At 40.6% G+C, this 23,313-nt stretch overlaps 1 protein-coding gene across 1 annotated transcript; it reads left to right on the top strand.

The window, feature by feature from the left end:
* The first annotated feature begins 14,826 nt into the window (after positions 1–14,826).
* On the top strand, positions 14,827–22,446 carry rcn1 (reticulocalbin 1, EF-hand calcium binding domain). Its single transcript, XM_014997855.2, has 6 exons — positions 14,827–15,670; positions 16,567–16,760; positions 17,258–17,436; positions 20,555–20,615; positions 21,117–21,316; positions 21,392–22,446. Exons 1-6 carry the CDS (start codon positions 15,435–15,437, stop codon positions 21,497–21,499), a joined length of 978 nt encoding a protein of 325 aa, XP_014853341.1. The 5' UTR covers positions 14,827–15,434; the 3' UTR covers positions 21,500–22,446.
* The last annotated feature ends 867 nt before the right edge of the window (positions 22,447–23,313 follow it).

Genomic DNA, 23,313 nt, shown 5'->3' with positions numbered 1-23,313 from the left:
TGAAATACGGGGCGAGCGTTTTAGCCAACACACCGCTTGGCATTTGTGATCAAGACATAGGATCTCAACGCAAGTTTGAACTCGTTTCTCCGTTTAGTTGTCAATTTGTAACTCGATTGTTCCAATAAGGCGCGTGAATGTCTGAACTCCGCAGATTTTGATTTAAATAAATAAATAAATAAATCTTCCATGGAAAGGAGAAGTTGCACATTTTAACCCCTGGCTAAATATGTATACACCAAGACAGACATCGAATCTGCCTTCAAAAACTCAGCATTCGAAATCAAATCTTCTTCAGCTGAGTATTAGAAAGACCCTCTCGCCAGATTCAGCAGGCACGACGATGAGTGACGTGTGACGGAATGACATTTGTGAGCTTGTAATTCAGCCCCGCTCTTTTCTCTCTCCTGGTGGAGGAGGCGGGATGTAAAAATAGACATTAGTTCGCTAATGCCATCACCTGGCCTGTGGCGCTTTACTGCGCGGGGTCAGAGAGGCCAGAGCACCTGCTGCAGAGAGGTAATTACACCACCGGCAGCTGCGGATAGATAGATAGATAGATAGATAGATAGATAGATAGATAGATAGATAGATAGATAGATAGATAGATAGATAGATAGATAGATAGATAGATAGATGGATGGATGGATGGATGGATGGATGGATGGATGGATGGATGGATGGATGGATGGATGGATGGATGGATGGATGGATGGATGGATGGATGGACGGACGGACGGACGGACGGACGGACGGACGGACGGACGGACAGACAGACAGACAGACAGACAGATAGATAGATACTCCACCACCATACTTCCACCACCGTGTTTCACTTGGGGATTGTTTTAGTCTAGCATCACGCCAAAATCTGAGAAAAATCTAAAGTGTTTAATTAAATATCTGTCAAGGTGGCAGATATAAGGCTCTTCAGACACGTTGGAACGCCTGACGGCGCAGAGTCCATCATGGCTCCCAGCAACAGAGGTGACGGATAAAGCACCAAATGTGACAAACTCAGCGCAAATCTTTGTGATACGCATAAACGGATGCAGCGGGCGCAACGCAGGCTTCGCAAATCCACACAGATAACAGGCCTGTGTAAAACAACACACAGCAAATCAGGCAATAACGACGGCAAACCGTCTGGAAAATGGACGCACATAGTGTGGCAAGAAATCACTTCTTCCTCCCCTCCCTCCTTCTCCGTGTCCGGATGACAAAGCCTATCCCGGAGTAAATATTTTGAGGATAATTGAACTGATTGTTATTTGCAAGTTTCTCCGTCTTGAATATAAAAGCGGCGGCATGCCTGTGCGCACCCCTAATGACTTTCAGACCATTGGCAAGATATATTCATAAAGGGGCAACTCCTGAATCGTTAATGCGCAGTTCTGCGGAACATGTCAGGATGCATTACTGATTTGGACTCTCCATCCTTTTCCTGCAAATCGCAAAGATTATTCACACTAAGAAATTGTGAATTATTACACCGAGACTCATAGAGTTCACCAAAAAAAAAAAAAAAAGCTCCAACTGACCTCTTCGGGGGGCTTTTAAGGAAGCTCGGCTGAGCTCCACTAAAATCTCTAAAGCCTTTCATGTTCTGGAGACAGAGGCGACACAACAAGGAATCTTGGACAAGCGTAAAGCGACAAAAAGGAAAACATCGAATTTTGTGTTTTGACATGTTTGCGACTTATTCTGGATTCACTTTGTTCACTCCTTGAACGTACAGATTATTGAAGACTTCTCCGAGGAGAAATAAAGATGATTTTCGGGTCAGCGCTTCACTATTGATCTTATTCAGTCCATCCCTTGCAGGCCGGTTATTCAGCAGCACCCCGCTGTGGATACACACTACATCTCGGTCTATGCAGTGTTAAGCCCGCATTCTGGCCACGGAGGGCCTCTGTGTACTCCGTGAAACGTTTCTAAATGTAATCACAAACGAACCGTAATTAGACAAGTAATTACCGGCGTAATTAACAGCCTCTTTCTGCTCGCTGTGCTTTGATATGCTCGGCCGGCGCTCTCTGCGCTTTATGGCTCACAGGCGGCAGCCGTGGCGGAGGATAAAGTCTTTATTATTATTGCTGGAAACCCATCTGGTAATAGTCTTGCCCGAGACCTCCTCCCCCCTAATCAAGGTTTTAATTAAAGACGGTTGAGGGCCATGGAGAACATGAAGGCCAGTAATTAAGACTAACATTGGACCCTAACAGATGCAACCCTCCTCCTGCGTTGACGCAAAAAAAGAGAGAGAGAGAGAGAGAGAGAGAGAGAGAAGAGCACACACAAGTCTAGGCGCACTGCAGGGTCGCTGATGCTTAATATTCAGTAAATAATGACGGATGAACTGTGATTAAAGGTTGCCGCTTTAATACACCAAGACAACTCAATAAACTCAGCAAAAAAAAAAAAAAAAGAAAAGAGAGAGAGAGAAAAGAAGCAATTTTTTAACTTGTACCAGGTTTAAATCAAACCCTGAACCTTGGTGGGAATGTCAGACTAAATAAGCAACTTGGATGGGTATGGGTATTGTTTTCCTCTATATGCTACTATATGCAGTATGACTCACCTGACTTGGATTTGCATGGGCTTATTTTCATATCGCTTTGACGTGTGATGATTTGAAGACAGCTGTACGGTTTTGTCGCGGGAAAGAGTCTCCGATCAACATGCATTAGAGTGATGTGTGCGCATTAACCAGGCAGGTTCCGCCCTGAACAGGAACTCCACCAGAAGTAGACGTTTAGCTCATTTCCATTATTGAAAATCTTTGCTGGGGTCATTTTGACATTGGGATGGAAGAGAGCGGTCTTTCAGGACGCAACTGCTTTGGGTTTTCCTGCGTCTGTTTAGCCTACTTTGTGCATATAAGTGTGCCAAATCAAATCACGTCACACAGCAATAAAACTGTCACTGATTCCCTAATGCGCCCCCCCCCCCCCCTCCATTCCAATCCCCATCCCCCAGTAACTGCTCCTTCCTCTGTGGTTTTGCGCTGCGAAAGTTAAGGTTTGGCCCTCTTCAGATGGGCAAGCAGATGGGCAGAAGTTTCGCCAAAATCCCCCGCAAAGTACCATGTCTGCTAGAGCAGAACAAGAGAAAAACGCAGATTAAAAGAAGACTGCTGTCTGGCTCCTGGTCACACCTTCCTCAACAAATGAAGTCCAACATGAGGGCCAAAAAGTTTAGACACCACGATGATGATCCTAGCACTCGCCCTGCTCCACTAAAAAGCACACAATTTACAGGAGAAGATTTTTTTTTTACTCCACTGCTCTTAAGGGTTATGTATCTCTGAGATTTTATTTAAACTGTATCAATTCGACGTAATTGTCCAAATAAAGTGTTATTTACTCAAAACTAAACCCGCTTCATTAAAAGAAAACATCAGAGTCTAAATTTAACCGAAACATCTTCAGACTGTGTGAGAAGTTGCCCTGAGCGCTTCGGCAGCTCCCAGGCTCCCAGCGCGCCTCACTCGCCTCTTGTGGAGCTTTTCTGACTCCTAGTGGCGAGTGAGAGATCTGCAGCTGTTGTTGGTGAGGAGAAGTTGGAACTTTTATGCCCCCAGGAACTGGCAAATAAGCAAGAAAACAATTGAAATTCTCATTTTTAAAGTAGCATTTTTCACATTTATGGAAAATAATGTTGTTGTTGTTTTAATTAACTTCATTTGTATTTGTCAGTACACCACACACGTGTTTGTCATTGTCCAACGAATGACTACAAAATGCCTAATTTAACCCAAGTCCTTATAAACGCAGTCACCTTATTGGAGTTACATTTATTCTTTGACATTTAGGAAATATTGTTCCCCCTGTTACATCTTTGAGCAGTTTAACGATTTCCATGGCTTTATACCAACAGCTACTGACATATATTGATGTGTTCTGCAGTCACTGTCACACATTGCCAGCTGAAGCAGCTAATGCATGAAGCCTCTGTTGTGTCAATATAAAAAAAATACCACTTTGACAGCTTCACTGTTTATAGTTGCTAGCTGCATGCATCCATCTACTAATAAAAATTAGAATCTTCAGTTGTCAATTTTACACAATAAAAACACATACAAATATAATTCATTATGTGAGCAGTGTAAATTATGAATGACCATTAATATTTAAAAGTAATCAATGCACACGGAGGGATCAAATATTAGTTTTAGGAGAATATCAAGCCATTCAATTTTTTATTTTTTTTTATTTGACCTTATATTCACACAAGTTGAAAAGTTTATGTGTGAGCTAATGTGAAAATGAATAGATTTTGCACTTCCTTTGTGAGTTTCTTCATTATCTGTTTAAATCTCTTCTCATAAACACTGACCAGTGTCCATAACTAACTCTTTTCCTTTTTTTTTTCATTGACGCCCCCTTGTTACAATAAAGCAGCTCTGCAAAGCTTTTTTTTCTTTTTTTTTCTGTGTCTCCCAAGTTTGTGTGAGAGAAGCATGCAATTACCCTTAATATCTCAGTAATGCAAAAAGAATGAGACTTAATTTTCCATCTGGTTGCATGGAGAGAAATGTCAAACGTATTGGATTGAGACTGCGGTTTTAATCATTAAGGGATCACGGTTAAGGTTGATAAGGAAGGATTAGGGTTTGGCTGCTCATGCATAATTTAGCTTATTGATCAGATGGGCATCAGGCTCACACAGCCAGTTGGAAGAGGATTCTTTTAACAGTTATGTTAATATTCAAAATAGCAAAAATGTTAAAGCACTTTAATATTCTAAAGTGCCGTTAAACTTTAGAATATTGGTATTACAGCGAATTGTCATGTATCTTACGCAGATACAAAGAAGATTGGTGACAGTGCAGTTGAAAACGTAGCTGCAGCATTTTCTGCAGACACACATGGGATGCTGCAGGGCTGTTTCCCCTCATAGGATCTTTGTCTCTCCCTCCTTTTACTCTTTTTCTTTTCCAATGTGTGGAAGGAGGCTGGCATTTACTTGACAATTTCTGCCTTTAAGTGCACACTTTAAGTGCAGTGTTTTTATATACACCTAAGATAGCTGCAGCCTAGGACAATTTAACAGGCAATTTAACTGACCGTGTGTTAGTGAAGCTGTCTGAGTCCCACTCTTTGCCAGAGCGTCATGGCATGATGGATGTAGGCAGTCTGGGCTAGGTGGAAGCGACACACACACACACCCAAATGCTGTCCCGCTGAACACACGGCTACGCGGACACGCCACTCTGCCATATTTTCTCAATACAAACACATATGGGCCCATCCACAGCCAAACCCCCTTCCATTAAGTCAACATCTTGTGCTGGCGGTTGGAACAGTGCGGGGCTGGAGTCAGGTCGTCCAAATCCGTCAGTAAGCGGAGGCAGAGGCGTTTGTCATCCTCCTCTCTGGGCACCATCCTCCTGGAAGAGAGAGAGGGGGGACAGAGGGTGGTGGAGCTGCGAAGCATCTGGCTTTGGTAGCTCCAGCTGCAGGAAGAGAAGGGGGACAGGAGCTCCTCTGCAGCCCAGGGGAGGCACTCCTTCTGCAGCCAAAACCCTCCGCTAGCCTGTCTGCTGGATGAGGAGGTGTTGAGGCAAATCAAATAAAGAGTAAGCTGGTACTAATGAACCTAAAGAGTGCAAAATTGATCTTTTTCATGAGTGTTTTATGTGAAACGCCAGCGATCTCGCGATGAAATGCGTCGAGAGGAATCACAAATACGACAGATGCAGGAATACAAACTCAAACCAGGTTATCTTTGTAGTGACATCCAAGCCAACTGTTGTAGAAATTAAACTTCAGCAAAAATTCATTTTTCTTCATTTGTCAACACACTTAATCGACGGTTTTCTTTGAAAGAAGAGAGCAGAGAAAGTGCTAAAAAGTATTCCCAATGCCATTTGACTAGAATGCTGGAGCAGAGGAAAATGTCACCCAAATAATGACCCAAAAATCAGAGGCCACAATCGCACTGCCAAGGCCCGGAGACACTCTTTAGCATCTAACGTCAGTGTACAAATGATGTTTAACCGCCGGTGGACGTTTAGTACCAGACTTCGTAGCCTCAGAGGGTGCTTTGTCACAGATCTGTGGATGATTCAGAGCCCGAGGACAGCATTTAGTGTTGGCACTTAATGTCCCAATGTGTTCCAGGGTTTGCTCTGAGGCCGTATATAGTTGTGCTGATTGAAGGAAAGAGATCAAATTAGATGTTTTTTGGGGGTAAGAGATGAGTCCTCAGAGGGGCAACACAAGCATTGTTTCTCTATTGTGAAGTGTGACCTTTATGGCGGGAAGTGCAAGAGGGAAGGGGGGAAGTTGAGGAGCCCCTGCACCCTGTCTGAGAAGTCCTCTGGGATTAATTAACCCCATTCTTCCATTAGGCCTCTGGGATCGTCTATAAGATTGGGAGTTTAGCTTTGCAGGAATCTCCGTTCAGCATTCAACAGACATCTTTCAGGTATGAAACAAAATGACTCGTCCTGGGGGGCGTATACAGAGCCCAAAATCTAGATTCACATCCAAGATTTCTAAATGCAAGATTATTAATGCATATATCTGCTTCATATGTATTGGTTGAGTGCAGGATTTTGCTCTATTCTTTCACACAAACTTTAACTAAATTGCGACTTTCTTCTTGCTTGAAAATCTACACAAAAATCTGCATTTTCAGCTTCTTTCCAGGAGTGTATCTGTACATTTTTCATTCACCTTCCTTCACTCCTGGTGACATCCACCAGGACCAAATAGTGTATGACAGCTCCCACCATCCAATGAAGGTTGCCCCCTGCAAAATTGAGTTTTGGTGTGATGTTTTGTTTTGGTGGAGAAAGCAGATCCCTTCTTCATCTACACACATCTGAAAAACCCCTTTGGCCTCATGTTGCTAGACAATATCCTCCCAGTATTTCAGTGGCTCATCCAAATCTTCTGCAGCAGGTTTTAAACGAGCTTCGACATCTTTTTTCAACATCTGCACACCCTCATCAGGGTCATGAGGTCCTGTGATCCAAACCTGGTGACAGTCCCTGATACAAGACTGGAAACTAAAGGGAGACAGAGTCTTCCCTCATGTGGCCCCCAAGACTCTGAAATTCCCTTCCTCTGTCTCTGAGGTCAGCAGATTCATGGTTTATCTTTTTTAAATCAGCTTTCAGTTAATTATGTGCTTTTTATTTTTATTCTCAGTTTGTACAAGCAATTTGTAATTTTTTATCTTGAAAGATGCTGCATAAATAAGAGTCCACTTCTTCAGCAGTGGAGTCTTGTGCTGTGAGGGTGCATTGAAGCCATTGGGGTTGAGTGGATTACTTTACCTTTTTTCATGGTAAAGCACATCTTATAATGCCAGGTCTTTCTGAAGCTCTAATTTATTGGTCCTTGGTTCTTGGACAAAATTTTTGTATATTTCCAAATGCAGAGTACCTCGTCGCGGCTGGTTTATGGCGAAACGATGTTCTTTTCACTACAAGATCATCACTTCAAGTGAGCCCACTGGACCATTCAGATGTTTCTAAATGTAGCTGTAATCATTGCCATTAGTGTGTTTTGCAGCACTAGGATTTTTTATTTGTGATGATCTTGATTGTGCCAGTTAATACCAGCCTCTGTGCAGCCCATCAGTTAACCGAGCCATCTGATGCCGCTTTCGAAATACTGACAGATTTCAGCAGCTTTTCCCTTTGTCACATTGTTTACACATAACTTAACTAATTGACTAATTTGCTCTGATATATTTGCTTGTGTTGGTTACCTAGACTGTTGAATTTTATGTTGAGTGTCCCATTGGAAATATTTAAACTAAGAAAACCATTGGGTTATTTTGTCCAATGTGCATTAATAGAAACATTAAACTTGCAATATCTTTGTATAAAAACAAACTAATGAAATGGAGGGGGGAGGGGGGAGGTTGCGGGTGCTTGGACACTAAGCAAACAAAATCTGCAACACTGATTAAGTGTTCTGAACTTTTTAGTCCATTTCAAACAAAGTTACTGCTGACAAACAGCATGCTGCACCCCGAGCTACACCTTATTAGTTTTCCTCATAACTCTTTTCTGTGCATCACATTATTATTGTGTCTGTGATCAATTCTTTCTCCGTTTGTCTCAAAGGAGCATCTTAACAACATAAGACACCTTAGTGGTTAGTCCCAGAAGCTAATGGATTTAGTGGCACAGATCACAAGCATCTGTTTGATGTCACTAATGATATGTCAAGGGGTTGGGGGGGGAGGGGGGGCTGCCATGTGCTATTGTCCTGATCGCCTATAGATGCATGTCTGTATATAATGTGACGAATGAGAACACCGATCCACTTCTCCTCTCCTGAAACCAGACCATTACTGTCAATCATGTGGATGGCTGCAGCAGGCCGGAGGCTGCCAGCTCACACACGACGAGCGCCTGTCCCCACAGCCTCATGATGGCGGTCCCCAGACAGGCTACCATAACAGCTCCAGCTAATCTTCTTTTCATGGTCTTCATTACGACCTGTCAGGACATAAATTGAGGCTAAATTGCCGTGTTTATTAACACGGAGCCAAAGCAGCATCTTTTAACTCCCCTTTTCCTGCCCCCTCCCTCCATCCCTCCCCCTCCTCTGCCTTGTGTGAATGTTAACATTTAATAGTGACCAAGAGGATCAATTACAATGCAGTGTGAAATCACACTGCATACACACACATACATACACACACACACACACACACACACACACACACACACACACACACACACACACACACACACACACACAGAGGAGCGCTGGCATTCACAGCTCCACCTTAATGTGTCTCCTCAAACATTATGCCCTCTGTTGATGACCACCTCAGAAAACCCATTCAGACAGACACTTGCTTGCCACATATTTTCAGCTCCACTGGCGATGGTAAAGGAAAAGGGGGCCATGCTTCACAGAGCACCGCAGCAGCCCAGCCTGGAGACTAAGACTTGCTGCGGCCTTTGCCATATAACACAGTAATTACTAGATCAAATCTGTTCAAACTGAAGCAACGTTGTTCTATGATCCCTCCTATACTAATCAGCGCGCTGAGGTATGGCTGGGCGACTATAAATTGCTGACTTAATTAAAACCAGGACCTCTCTGTCATCTAATTACAGGGAGAAAAGGTTATTGCTTCGATGCAATTTTCCAAATATGATTCCTTCGCGGTTATTAAAAGCTCAGGCGTCGTTTATTGTTTCAGATTTTTCAATATGGAAATGGCCCCGGTGACAGACGTAATGACTCGGGGAAAACGCTTCATCTCGATAGTGGCCCGGCATGGCCATTTGTCTGAGATAAGTGGAGCGGACAGGGAACGGGAAAATGTCATGGCAGGCATCCCATGATTGCCTCCACTTTACAGTTGTCATTAAACAGAGCAAAGGTTTCTTTTCTCTTGTGTGGCAGCGATGAGAAGTTTATTAATCTCTCCAGAATAGAGCGCACTGTGGGTTATTAGAACAGCAGAATTTCACAAGAGAGGGGTGGGTGGGGGGGATTGTGTGGAGTAATTTAGCGATGAGAGGCTCCACTCTGAGGTGTTGTTCAGTTAGATCTGTATCGTGCTTGATTTCCAGTTTTAAACCTTTCTGAAAACCACAACAGTTACAGAAAAGGGAAATGTAAAAAGTATCAGCTTATGGGGAATCGAAATCTGAAATTAGAATCAAATCGAAGTAGAAGAGAAATACTTCGTTTTGGTCAAAACAAGGTGAGAAGAGCTCTTTCTGTGGAATATTTGACTGGTATACACTTTATTGTTCTCTTCGTCAGAAAGCCACCAGCAGCTGGAGTAGATGCTAAGTAGGACAGAAGAAGGTATTGTGAAGGATAACCATCCTAATAGTTCAGGAGTCGTTTGATATTCGATGTTCACTATCACAGTTTCAAGTGTGAACCCGCTTTTATTCAGCAGTGATTATAGGTTTAAAATGTCTTCATTAAATGTACAACACAACGCTTAACTAAAAGCAAACATGTCTGCTAAGATGAAATATTGCACACAAAAACTGTCAGAAGAAAAAAACTTTTGATAGTTAGCCAACTCAGACTCATTTCGTTCTTATTCTAATTTTGCTGTTTAATATGATACAGTTCCCATCCATCCATCCATCCGCGAGACATTTCTGGCAAGAGGCAGGGTACACCCTGGTCAGGTCACCAGTCCATCACAGGGCAACACAGAGACTGACAGAACAAACAACGCTCACAACTAAGGAGAATTTAGAGAAACCAATTAACCTGACAGTCATGTTTTTGGACTGTGGGAGGAAGCTGGAGTACCCAGAGAAAACCCACGCATGCACAGGGAGAACATGCAAACTCCACGCAGAAAGACCCCGAGCTGGGAATCAAACCCAGGACCTTCTTGCTGCAAGACAACAGCTCTACCAACTGTGCAGCCCCTTCTGATTGGTCTAATTTCAGTACCTAAACAATGAACCTATGTGAAAAAAAATATTTACTGTACATACCAATCTACTTTATTAAAATGTAAACAATTTAATCAACTATTATTTAATTTTTCCCAAATTCCTTTCTATCGTGCATGCAGTAAACAATGCACCCAGTATTTTTCTTTTGCTATATTTGACATCTTCTGCAAATTGGATAGATGACTGACTTTTAAAATTTTAATTCCTCAAATGAGGCAATTTTTCACCTGCTGCTTATGTGGCCCTGAAGTAAAAATAAAAACTTGCAGTAAAACATAATCAAGAAAGTCTGTGGTGCTGTACTTCTGCCGTCATCTGTTGGATTAGCAGCATCCAATAGATCATCCATCAAAACCCAGGACTTACAAAGGCTAAACATCCTGGTAAAAAGGCTGCCGTCGTTCTGGAGACTCCTATGAAGTCTCATGCAATGATAGTGTGAAGAATTCTGGTTCTTCATAAAATCAGAAGACAGAAAAACATAGTGTCTTCAGTTGGAGGCGTCTTCAGAGTCACTGTAATACTGACTGCTACAGGAGTTCCTTCCTGCCCACAGTCATCCGCATCTATCACAACTTTTTAAAGAAAATTATGAGTTGAAACAGCACTCAATTTATCTTTGGGATCAATAAAGTATTTTTGAATCTGAAAGGGAAATATGCAACGGTAGCACACATGTAGGTTTTTATTAACCAGCAAAATCCAGGCTGCAGATACAACAAGGATGGGGTTTTACTTTCATCCAAAGCAGCAGCATACATGCTAAACAAATCTTCAAGGAGAAAAATCTATGCCTATGCTGAATTACATGTAAGACAACTGCATGGGAACAAACCTTGAAACACATAAACACAATAAAAACATAATATGATTTTGTTAGCTGCATATTTAACCTCAAACAAGCATAGGGTTAGGTTTTTTTTTTTTTTTAAGAATGCCTGGTTATCCATAAATCGTCCACGCTTCAACAAACTGGAAAGCCTTTGCTGCATAAAGACAGAATTATCTGTGGAAGACATAAATATGGAAGTGACAGTTCTCATGGGGCAGCAAGAGGCCACAACAAAACAGGAGCCCATCCTGGACACTAATGCCCCGTGTCTCCCACCATAGGGTTTTCTTAATTACATTAACCAAATGCGCTCTGCTGTGTGTGCAATCTCATGGTTAACTGAACACCCCCGTAGCTGCTTCCCCCCCCACCCCTCACACACACACACACACACCTCCCATCCTCGTCCCACGGTGAAATATTCATGTTGAAAGCCACTCTTCCCATCGACTCTCTTCCTCCAACATGTTCTTGCCCGTAGTTGCTCAACCATGCCATCATTGTTTGGGAGTAACCTCTCCAAAACGTGCCACTATTATTTGATATTAGGGCAACAGAAGTGTTGAAATATTCACTCTAGTGAAATAAGGGGCCGAGCTGAATTTAAACATCTTCATGACTGTTAAGTTGAAGTGTGTTGAAGTTTGTTTGTAGCATTTTACAGCACAATTTCCTTACAAAGCTTCTATTAATGTATATGTTCTTTATATAATTTGGAGCTGCATCTGATTCTAAAGTACATATTTGTGTTTCGGACTGTTATCCCAAAACACTGATTCAGATTGACTAGGCGGGACTAATTTGAATACATGAACTATTCATTAATTGAATAAAGAGGCTAGTTAGCCCCAAGGCCTCTTTATAATCATAAACTGGGGTGTACTACTTATGCAAAACAGCAAAGTGCCATGTGCTGGCTTATTATGCTAATGGTGAATGGCAAAATACATGTTTCTCCTGCTCACAAAAGAGGATTAGGCATGGCAGCATCAGCAAGTTGCTCCCAGTGTATAGAGTGTGTTCCTCCATATTGCAGCATCTTGAGATGCAGCTGTGTAATGCGATTCTTCCTGTACTCGTCAGGAAGCCTGGATGTGATCGCAGCCCCCTCCTCAGCTATTGCTCATCCTTTCCTGTAAAAAAAAAAAAGAAACATTATGTTACAAATTAGAACTCAACACAGGTACATTTCATCCATCCAGATAACCTTCTTTTGTTCGAGCCATTTTCTTTTGGTGAAAACATTTCAAATTTGGGGGGCAAAAACAAAACTTTGGACCTACAAAAACAAAAAAAAATCCAAGGCTAATTTCTAACACGGGTTTAAACATTTTGAATAGTTGTATCATATAATAAAAAAACTGCTCTTTGGAAGACAATATACATCATTTATTAGGTCTCATTAGCCAGAGGAACAAGACAGTGTTGCACAATGCACACCCAATCTATCGCTTAAAATCATAGATGAGGCCTCGCCCGGAGGATATAGATATATTGATAAACTGAGATCTCCGCTTGTTAGTCTGTTTCTTTCTTCACTCCAACAGTCATCAAAAATAAAGCCTGTAGTTCTGCCAACTGTATCTACTGTTGATTGTCAGCAAGCTCCTACACTGTTAGGTACAACTGATGTTTTCTTGTTAAAAGGTGCATTACAACAGTTTTTAGTGTTGTGAATTAAAATTTTGACACAATCAATTGTTTGCCACTGAATTGCAGGCAGATGGAAGTCCACACAGAGCTCTTCTAAACCATTGGGTAACATTTTGTTAAGTCTTCAAGATATTGACCCCAGATAGCATTTCTCCTCACTTTCACCTCCTCGTTGGATAAATCACAATATAAATCTTCCCATTGATGGTGACGGTGGTAGGAGTTTGTCCTGAAATCAGTAGTTTGACGGTTTGATTCGCATTCTGTCGTTGTGTCCTTGGGCGAGGCACTTTACCTGCTTTACCTGCAGGTGGCGGTCAGAGAGCCTGCTGACACCGGTGCATGGCAGACCTGCCTGTCAGTGTGCAACAGGCCGGCTGAATATGGTTGCTATCCAGTAGCTTGCCACAATTTAAAATTAAACATTTTGAAAATGATTGTATATGTCAGCGTCTGCCAGTCCAGCAGTAAAAATGTGTTAATCATTCATAAACTGTGGGCAAAATCTGTACAGTCAGTAGTTCAATAAATGCAATTTGTACGATGTCATGAAACTTTAACAAAAATTATAACTAATTGCAGTGGCTGTTGTAAGTTCTCAGAGACAATAGCAGTAGTAGATGTATTGTTTTTTGTAATAGTTTTCCATGTTTCATTGATTTACAGCCAACTATATTTGCTTAGAGCAAATCTTGACACAGAAACCCCTAAATTATGACTGAATATAACATTTCAGTCAGTGCAGTTAAGAAATAGTAAAGTAATGGAGCAAATTCCCTGTTGAATTTTAATGTTAATCACTGGTTACTAGGCTGAGATTTAGGGAGAGAGTAGAAATTGTTCAGCTGTTTCGTGTTTTCCAGGTTTCAAGATTTTGCTTAAATTCTTTTAGTTTGTCCAAAACATGATACTGTCATTAAAATATGTGAGTACATCAAATGGAAGAAGCCATTATTCATTTGTAAATATAAGGAAAAACTAAAGTTGTCTAGAAGCTGTGCTAGTAGCTTCGACAAAACATATTTAATGTCCTACATATCACAAAAAAACAAACACAGAAAACTTAAATTTGAAAACTTCTGTTAATTACTGATACACTAGTCTGAAGTGTCTTAAAACTTTAAGTCGCTGTAGGATTGTTGTAGATATCATCCATTAAAAATAAATAAATAAATAAAAACTATCACTGAACAATATTTGCATGGAGAAAAACAGGAGAAAACAAAAGAAGAAAATGCTGCCGGCTTCATTAACACAGAAACTTCAAAACCTTAAGGTTAAGAAAATTACTAAAAAGGCTTAAATTCAAAAACACAGGAACAAATAAATAAATCAATTTCCAATATAAATAAATACATAAACACAAACATTATTCTGATGAAATGAGAAAAGACCATAACATATTGAAATCTACAGTTCTCATCATTAAAGATCAAGTTATTAAAAAAATAATAATACCTCAGTGTTTTTCAGGTATTTCAAAGCAAATGTTGTTAATTAACGGTAAGTCTGCAGGAGCTCTGCCGATCCACATCTCAGGCCAGAGAATCTGTAGACAGGACAACTATCCATCATAAGCTCCATACCTTCATGGAAGTATCACAAGAAAATAGTGCTCTGTTCTGGTTAGATAAGACCAAAATGTAACTTTTTTGACTTGAATGAAAACCACTGAGAGGTGGAAAATGAACACAGGTGGTGGTGGCATCATCAACATCATGTTCTTCAGCAGGAGCAGAGAAGCTGGTCATTGTTGGTGGGAGGATGGATGAAGCTAAATGCATCTCAAACCTGTCAACAACATCACACTATTTATTGAATCTGACTGAGCATGAGGTATTTTTGCTGTACAGAATATGGAGAAAACTTTAGTCTCTGGATGTGTGACGCTGGTGTTGACATAGGCCACCCTGGAAGCAAAATGTGACTACAAAGTATCTATGAAAAGAATCTGAATGCAAATACGTGCCACAGATTACAGACTTTTTTCTTAACTTCCTGCTATTTATGTCACTTCATAGTAATACGCTACTTTGAGCTGGCCGTTCCTTTACAACTTATCATTGTACTTTCTTCATATCACTTGTCGGCTTGCAACGTGGCGCCTTAACTCCTGTAATGTTACGAAAATCCCATCTGTGCATTGTAGGGATCATGTGATTGGACGAAGCGGGGGGGCCACTGTAAAACGGATGCTGTGATTGGTCGTACGTAAAGCGGCAGGAACTCCCGGCTTGGTTGCATCCTTACCCCAAGGAAAGAGGACGGGACTGCTTTCAAAACTGTACAAGTGAGGAACTGGAAGTGTTTTTTGTTTTTTTTTAGAGGAGCTGGCTGCTGGCGCTGATGTTTTTACAGACTCGGCTTCCAACGAAAGAAGAAGAAGAAGAAAGAGCTCCGTTTGCAGTGGGAAGTGGGAGTAGCTGCACTGCTGCTGACGCTTTGCCAACTGATTGTAGCTTTTCCAGGCCTGTTTGTGGTGCGTAAGGGGAGCGGGGGGCTGCTGATTAAAATCAGCATCAACCCCAGAGACTGATGGCTAGATTTAGCTTTAGCTTTAGCTTGGTGTGCGCTGTGCTCCTGGGCGCCTTCCTAGTGAGCACGAAGCCCATGCTGAGGAAGGAGAGGGTTCTCCGTGATCCAGAGCTGAGCAGCAGACAAGCCCACGAAGACAATAAGAGCTATCAGTACGACCATGAGGCCTTTCTGGGCAAGGACGAGGCCAAGACGTTTGACCAGCTCACCCCCGAGGAGAGCAGAGACAGACTGAGGTGAGAAATGATCCCCCTGACAGTGATGAGTTCTGATTTTTCTCTTATTATCATCCACTCAGTCTCATGCTGGAGTCTGCAACAGTACAGGTTGGTGGCAAAATGAACAGGAACACATGTTCTTTAAGATGATCTCTCCTGTGTATTTTTACTCTATATCAACTGGACGAAGCCTCATAAGTGGGTTGTTGCAGACAGTTGTTGGAGTGAATGTGCTGTGGAAGGTGTTTTCAGCTTCACTTTGGTGACAAGTTGGCATTATGTGCCACATGCGTATGAGGTGTGGAGCTGAAAGTGGGAGGACCCCTGTTGGGACGTCTCAACGTGGCAACACATATGTCTAAGAATATACTACAACCCACAGTGCATGTTTTTTTTTTTCTTTCTAAAATTGGGTTCACCCCGCTCCACCCACTGAAGTATTCTCACTGACGGTGTGTCCCTTCTACTAAAATACTTTGAGATGCACCAATTAAGCTTTTTTCCCAGCTGATACCGACTTTTGCCCTTGAGGTCTGAAATGCAGATTCTGCTCTCGAAGGCCTGTAACACAAACACACCACTTATAACAGCATGTTGGCGGATTTATTTATTTATTTTTTTCTTTTACAGAACAAAAAAAAAAACAGGTGACATTTTAAGTTTTGATCCAGTTAAATGAATTGTTTTTTTGTTTTGTTTTTATCCCAAGTATTTGGCCTGTCGATGACCAATTGGAGCTGTTAGAAATAAATACCCTTTCTGCCTTTCTGATTGTTGCATCACTGAACCTCTTAGAAGCAAGTGCATGTTTTTACAATGTCATTAATCAGAGTTGAAATGTCTTCATTAAAAAAAAAAGAACCTGTATCAATAATATCATCTATTTTTATTTTATATTTTTTTCCCTCCCTCAGCAAAATCGTGGACCGTATAGATGGGGACGCAGATGGGTACATCACGACAGACGAGCTGAACGCCTGGATAAAGCGTGTCCAGAAGCGCTACGTGTACGAGAACGTAGCAAAGGTGTGGGTGGATTATGATCTGAACAAAGACAACAAGATCTCATGGGACGAGTACAAGCAGGCCACCTACGGATACTATCTGGGTACGCCTCCTCTGGAAGTAGACATGCTACTGTTCAAAGATGTCCCGATTAGGCTTTTGCTTGCTGATACCAGTTTCGATTGGTTCCCTTTTTTGTTTGTCTGAGGAATGTAACTCATGGAGAAGAAAACAACATATGATAGAAGTTCCTTGATTGAGATTTTAGATTTGAAAACAAAAACAAAAAAACACCCTGAATTAAGCGTTAAAGCAAATAACCCCAAACACTTATAATTTTTTTTTACCTAAAAACCAAGTACGTGCTATTTGTTCATAGACCGAGAATGATGGGAGTTTTTAATCTTGGTGTACTTTATAAGTACTAATTAAAAAAAAAGAAATCTGTCTTTAACCTGCTGATCACTGACCAAAGGCAATCAAGAGAAGATTGGCCAGTTCTGATCTTTAGCTACTTTATTTATTTTTTTTCTCGGTAGCACTATGTTAAAGAGCTATTTCAATGCCAGATGATGACCTACCTTAAATGCACGCTTTCAGCTAACCCTGAGGAGTTTGAGGATGCCACAGACAAGTTCAGCTTTAAGAAGATGCTCCCTCGAGATGAAAGGAGATTTAAAGCAGCAGATCTGAACGGCGACCTGGCAGCAGACCGGGAAGAGTTCACATCCTTCCTCCATCCTGAGGAGTTTGAGCACATGAAGAGTATTGTGGTTCTGGTAAGCACCTCCCCCTCCCCTAAAAACACACAGTAATTACATATGATTAACTCGTAAGACCACGCCATCAGTTTTCTTATCTGGATTTCAAAGATGGTGAACTGTTATAGTTGGATAAAGAAGCAATATTTCTTAAAAAAGTTAATCACATGGCGCATTATTTTAGTTAGAAACCCCAGTTTAATTTTGGGAATGTAGCTGGGTTTAATCTGTGTGGTAAAAATGTTTTTTTTTTTTGCCACCTTTGTATGACTCCCTAATGAAATTTGAACAAGTTCTGGAAATCATTGCGTCTGTAGATCCTTTTTGGAACAGACCCGATGGGAACCAACAGACAGTTGCATTTAGGCCCCGATCTTTAAATATAAATCTGGGTTTGTGGAACACTGGCGTGGCAAATGTTAGCAGTGATGCACTATGCTGCCGTGTTCATAAAACTTGTACCACCCATTTGACAGAGTTAATAATTAATCCCTCATTTTTCCGATGTCGCTGAATGTTAACCAAGGAACGGCTCAGGCAGCGGCGCTTTAACGGCTCTTTGCTGTAGTAAACACTATTTCAAAGATTGGAGTCCCTAAAGCTGATGCACAGATGTATTGTGGGTTTTTTTTTTTTTTTTCCGCCCCCAACAAGTTATTCAGGTCTTTCACACAGAAGTGCAGAAAGGAGGCTTTGATGGCGCGCGTTGTTACAGGGAGAAACGTAAGAAGGAGGCACTTTGTGGCTGAGGAAGAACATGGCTGTAGGGTAATGGGACAGAAAACTAATGGAGGTTGTTGTGCAGGTTCAGGCAAGAACATAAACTGTTCCCAGTGAAAGCCAATGATACACACACACACACTTTCACATAACAGAACTCTCTGTTAAAAGGTCTGGCTTCACATTTCTACCTGCTGAGATCTCATTGTTGCCTGTAATTCTGCTCTCAGAGGCCAGATTTGTAGAGAGGAGTGGCTGCTGAACACTCACTGAACAAAATGTTCAAGAGTCTTCTTTAGCAAGGATTCAAAACTGGAGCAAAGCCAGTAAATGATAGAAATATAACAACTTGTTAGCTTGAATTGACTACGGTGGGCCAGTCGGACAAAGATGATCCCTGGGGCAAACAGGTGGTGGCGCTGCGGCTCCCTGTTGTTCAGGTTAGACATGGAACAGCTTTAAACTGCGTAGTTTAAAAACCATGTATTTATTCAGGGAAAGGACCGGACTTGATCTGTTTGTTTGAAATGATCCAAAGCAGACGATTTAATTTTCGCTGTAATGAAATTTCCACCTCACGTTCTTGTGGTTTTATTGTTGAGGAGGATGATGTGAATTTTCTCTGTCTCACAAGATGACGTCATTGCTCTTTTTAAATATGTCACCTTTAGCAAAAATGATTCAAAACATTGAAATTGTAATCTCCATCTAAATTCAGGCTGTGATTAGGAAACCTGCAAATTAGGGACAGACTAATGAAGAGACGGGTTAAATCAATTTTTTTTCTTTTTTATTGACATGAAATCCATTTTTATAACTTTTATAGAACATTTCTTGTACCAAAGTATAAAGCTGTGATTCGACTGTAAGTTATTAGGTGTTGTGGGTTCCCCAGATATTTGGAAACAAACTGCTTAGTTGCACATAATTAGTTGGACATCTATTCAGAAAAGGTAATAAAAACACAAAATATTTTACCTATGCATTTATATTTTTGATATTCTGGCTTTCTCAAATCCGTTGAACTGTTTGGTGGAAAGTTGCCAAACATGTTTTTATGAGTTTATTCATCAGTTGGGTAATTTTTCCCTTCATCTGCTCTGATCGGTGATTGTCGAGTTTTGTTGCCTTGTTACTTGAATGCGACAAACCAAAGAACTCCCCCTGCTTTTGGTCTATAAAAGCATCTTTTATGTTTGATTGTCCTTGCAAAGAAAGCATTGAAGTCCTAAGTGAAGCAGTGGAACAGAAGCGGAAAAGTAGCTGTAAGCTAATTATTTTGTTCTTGGCTGTGTATGCACATGTTTTTCTCTGTCCTGCTGATTGCTTTTCTTGTGTTTAGAAACCTGTTTGAAATAAATAAATATCAGAAAATCAAGCTTAGGTTCAATAAAAATAGGTGTTGACGAGCAAAGGCCAGAGCTGAGTCTTTCTAGTTTCTTATTTTAAGCCCACATTATTTTCCAAACAGTAGCGCTTAAAGGATTTCCAAGATATTTGTGCAAACATTTTGAAACCTTCTGAACTATCTTTGATAAGTGTGAAGTACTGGAAAAGGGTCTTTTATTATTTAAATCACATTAAATTGTTTGTTGCACTGAAATAGTCGACGTTTTCGCCCCTTTATTTTTTGCATCCCTTTATTTTTGTAGTTAAACTTATAGTTTAGCTACTATAAGTTTACAAAGACAAAACAGACTGACTATAAACTTATTTTATTGGACATAATGCTATTTTATATTGTAAAAACATAATGTGCTTTAGCTGTCTGTGTTTTGTTTCCTTTTATGTGGTGCATTTTTTTTTTTTGTCTTACCTAAAAGTAAAATGATCACCTGTCTGAAATTATAACTGTCATTTTATGGCAAACATTTTAGAAAATAATCCTAGATAATATTGGAGATATTAATTACTTTATATATTGAGTCTTCCAGTAAAAGTGCTTTATGATGCATTTGACCCCCATCTCAAATTGACTGCTATGTCCTGCTTATAAAAGGTGCAAAACATCTTGTTTATTATCGGAGGTCCAGAAATCTTCAGCTATGTCAATAACTTAAGTGTACGTATTTATTACAGAAACTCTATCAAGGTTAAAATATTTAACTTTTATGCAATAATTCTGGGATGAAATTGGAAGAACTATTCAGAATAAGTTTTCTAAATGTTAAGTTTTACTAATTGTTGCTGGAAAAATGTTATTTGCCTTTTAATTAAGAGGCTTCAGTCCTCATCAGCAGCGCTGTAATCGGCGTGTCAGTCTGCCAGCTCGGCTATAAGTCGACCCTCGCACACTTATTCACTTGCACGGCCAGGGGGCAACATGTCTCCCTTTTAACTACTCTCAGTGGAAGTCCCACTACACTTGACCCTCATGTCTCCTTTTAATGACGCTGTTAACTCGTTCTGAATGCAGGAAACGCTGGAGGACATCGACAACAACGGCGACGGACATGTGGATGAAGACGAGTACATTGGTGAGTTTGGAGAAATAAAATCGTATTAAATCGAATTAGGTTTAAATAAAAATAGTTTTGGAGAAATCGGCACTGAAGGCATCTGCCAGCTGGGCAGCGTACTCTGTGAACTGAAAGGAAACTGTTCAAATACGAGGAACGTAAAGGCAAGGGGAGGAGTCTCGCATCGGCTGGGCTATTTTGTCTTTTTAATTCTTATTCATGTCTGAAGTTTTCAATTTCGTTGAAGCAGGATTAAAGTTTGAAACAAGTCTTGAGGTTTGGTTGTTATTTTTGCCTTTCATTTTTGCAAACAGTTTTGTTTCTGAACCCTGAACTCACCCTCAGGGTTATAACTTCTTTTGCTACAAATTTCAAAATAAAAGCTTGTGCGTCTCTATTTATTTAGGCTCATAGCTTGAGCGTTGTGGTTTTTTTTTCTTTTTTTTTAAGTTTAAAAAAGTGACTTAAGAGGAAAAAACGCATCTCCAAACAACAACTTAAGTGTTTCTCTGTCTGAAGCCGACATGTTTGCTCACGAGGACGGGGGTCCTGAACCCGACTGGGTCAGGACTGAGCGAGAGCAGTTCTCCGACTTCCGAGACCTCAACAAAGATGGAAAGATGGATCAGGATGAAATCCGGCAATGGATCATGCCGCAGGACTACGACCACGCCCAGGCCGAGGCCAGACATCTTGTGTACGAGTCAGACCAGGACAAGGTACGCCGCTTCAGCCGCCGCAGTGAGCGTTAAAATGTATCCAGTTTATTCATCTTCTCTCTTCTGTGTCATCAGGACCAGAAACTGACCAAGCAGGAGATTCTTGACAACTGGAACATGTTTGTTGGAAGTCAAGCCACGAATTACGGCGAAGACCTCACCAGGAACCACGATGAGCTCTGACGTGTATCTGTGTCCTGAAAAAAAAACAGAAATCAGGACGGGCCTCACAGCGACGGCTCTCAAGTAGGAGATGGATAGAAGATGGACCTACTGAGGTTTCATGATCGGTGTTTCAGTCCTCCTGTAGATAGTTTTGTTCCTGACATTCAGGAACGAAACCAGAGGGTTCTTGATCAGTGCCTTCCAGCCGTGTGGTAGCAGGCTGTGCTGCCTCTGAGATTTCTAACAGTGTTTTTAGACGTCAGTCGTATGAACAGTTTGTGTTAGAAATGATAATGTGAAACCTCAACTTAGAGCATTTATTATGTTTTTTTTTTTTCAAATATTTATCAGATGACTTTGATACTGAAAGTTGGGGAGGAATAGGATTTTTTTTTACTGAAAATGTTTGCGTGCAGTCTGATTATAGTTGTACTAATTAGTAAAAGGTTTTTGTTTAGATTAAGTGCTTTGATGATTTTCTTTTGATGAAACACGGCATGAACTTTGCACGCATTTGGTTTTAATTTAGCCTGTGAACATCCTTTTTTCTTCCTCCGTATTTAGTTTTTACTGTATTTATTAGTGTATGCAAAAATGTTAGTTTTTACTTTTATATTGTTTTAGATTTAAGTTTACACTTTACTTTTCAGCAAATTAAAATTTACGACTTCTTTTTTCAACAAGTTGTAAATAAAATTGGAAAAAATGAAAAACATTTTCAGCATAATCATCCAGATAGTTTGATTTTCCTAAAATGCCTTTTGCTTTCAGAGAGTTTATGAAACTTACTGTAAAAAAGCTAATTGTAAGAACAGAGGCTGAGTGGTGCTTATTCTCATCAAAACATTGCTAAAAGTGACATTTTATGAGAAACTGAAAACACTGAGGTATAAAAAAAAATGGTACAAGTCTCCAAATCTTGTCCAGATGCATAAAAACGTAATAAATATGTTTTTTCCACTTTATTTGTGTCATAGCCCTGTCTTTTAGGCTTGTTCACTACATCACAAAGGTGATTCTATAAAGTTTCTTGGTATCTGGGTTGCAACAGGTTGGTGGAAATAAGTGAAATGAGGCACTTCTCTATTTAAACAGACAATTTTACTCATTCCTTGATTCCTCAAAGTTGGATTTGTTTGTGATTCAAGGGATTGTTTTGGGTTCTTAACAATGACGACGAAGATCGGGTTCTTTTTTGCAGAACCGCAGGCTTATATTGCTGGATCACACAAGTCAGCCATGTCCTGTAACATGGTTTGTTAGATCAGAAACACAATCAAGCCCCCAAAAGTCACAGGTCGCTTTGCCCTTTCACATCGAGATACTGCAAATTCATTGAAATTCAGTGCCATCCCGTATGCCATGCTCAGTGTGTTATCTGCATCAGTAGCTAATGAGGGTTAATGTTTTCAGTTTGAGGACAACCTGCTTGTTTTCCTACTTTTAACTGGGGCAGTTTTAAGTCCTTACAAACATCGTATTGATATCTGAGGTAAATGGATTGGTTTTCCTGGTAATTTAGGATTTTGGTACAAGTGAGACCTCCTATTCAATGACTGGACCACAGCCAACAACGCATAATGGACCTATTCAAGCACTCGCTTTATCTTTTAAGGATTTCTCAAGTACTTCTTCTAAGCTCCTGCAATCTTTCCACAAAGATGTGCAGCGTACAAAGCTACAAGACTTTATTTCATTTGTTTTTCCCAGGTTGCATTGCTATATTTCCTTACAGTTTAAGACAGCCAATCTGGGTCTTTCAAACATTAAATCCCCAGCGTTGTCTTCCGATTCAATGGACATAAGAAACAAGCGTATACTGTTAACGTATC

Source organism: Poecilia mexicana, unplaced genomic scaffold (assembly GCF_051168715.1).
Source record: "Poecilia mexicana isolate PSO_F unplaced genomic scaffold, ASM5116871v1 scaffold_3, whole genome shotgun sequence".
Classification (NCBI taxonomy): domain Eukaryota; kingdom Metazoa; phylum Chordata; class Actinopteri; order Cyprinodontiformes; family Poeciliidae; genus Poecilia; species Poecilia mexicana.
This window is presented reverse-complemented; position numbering and strand designations above follow the sequence as displayed.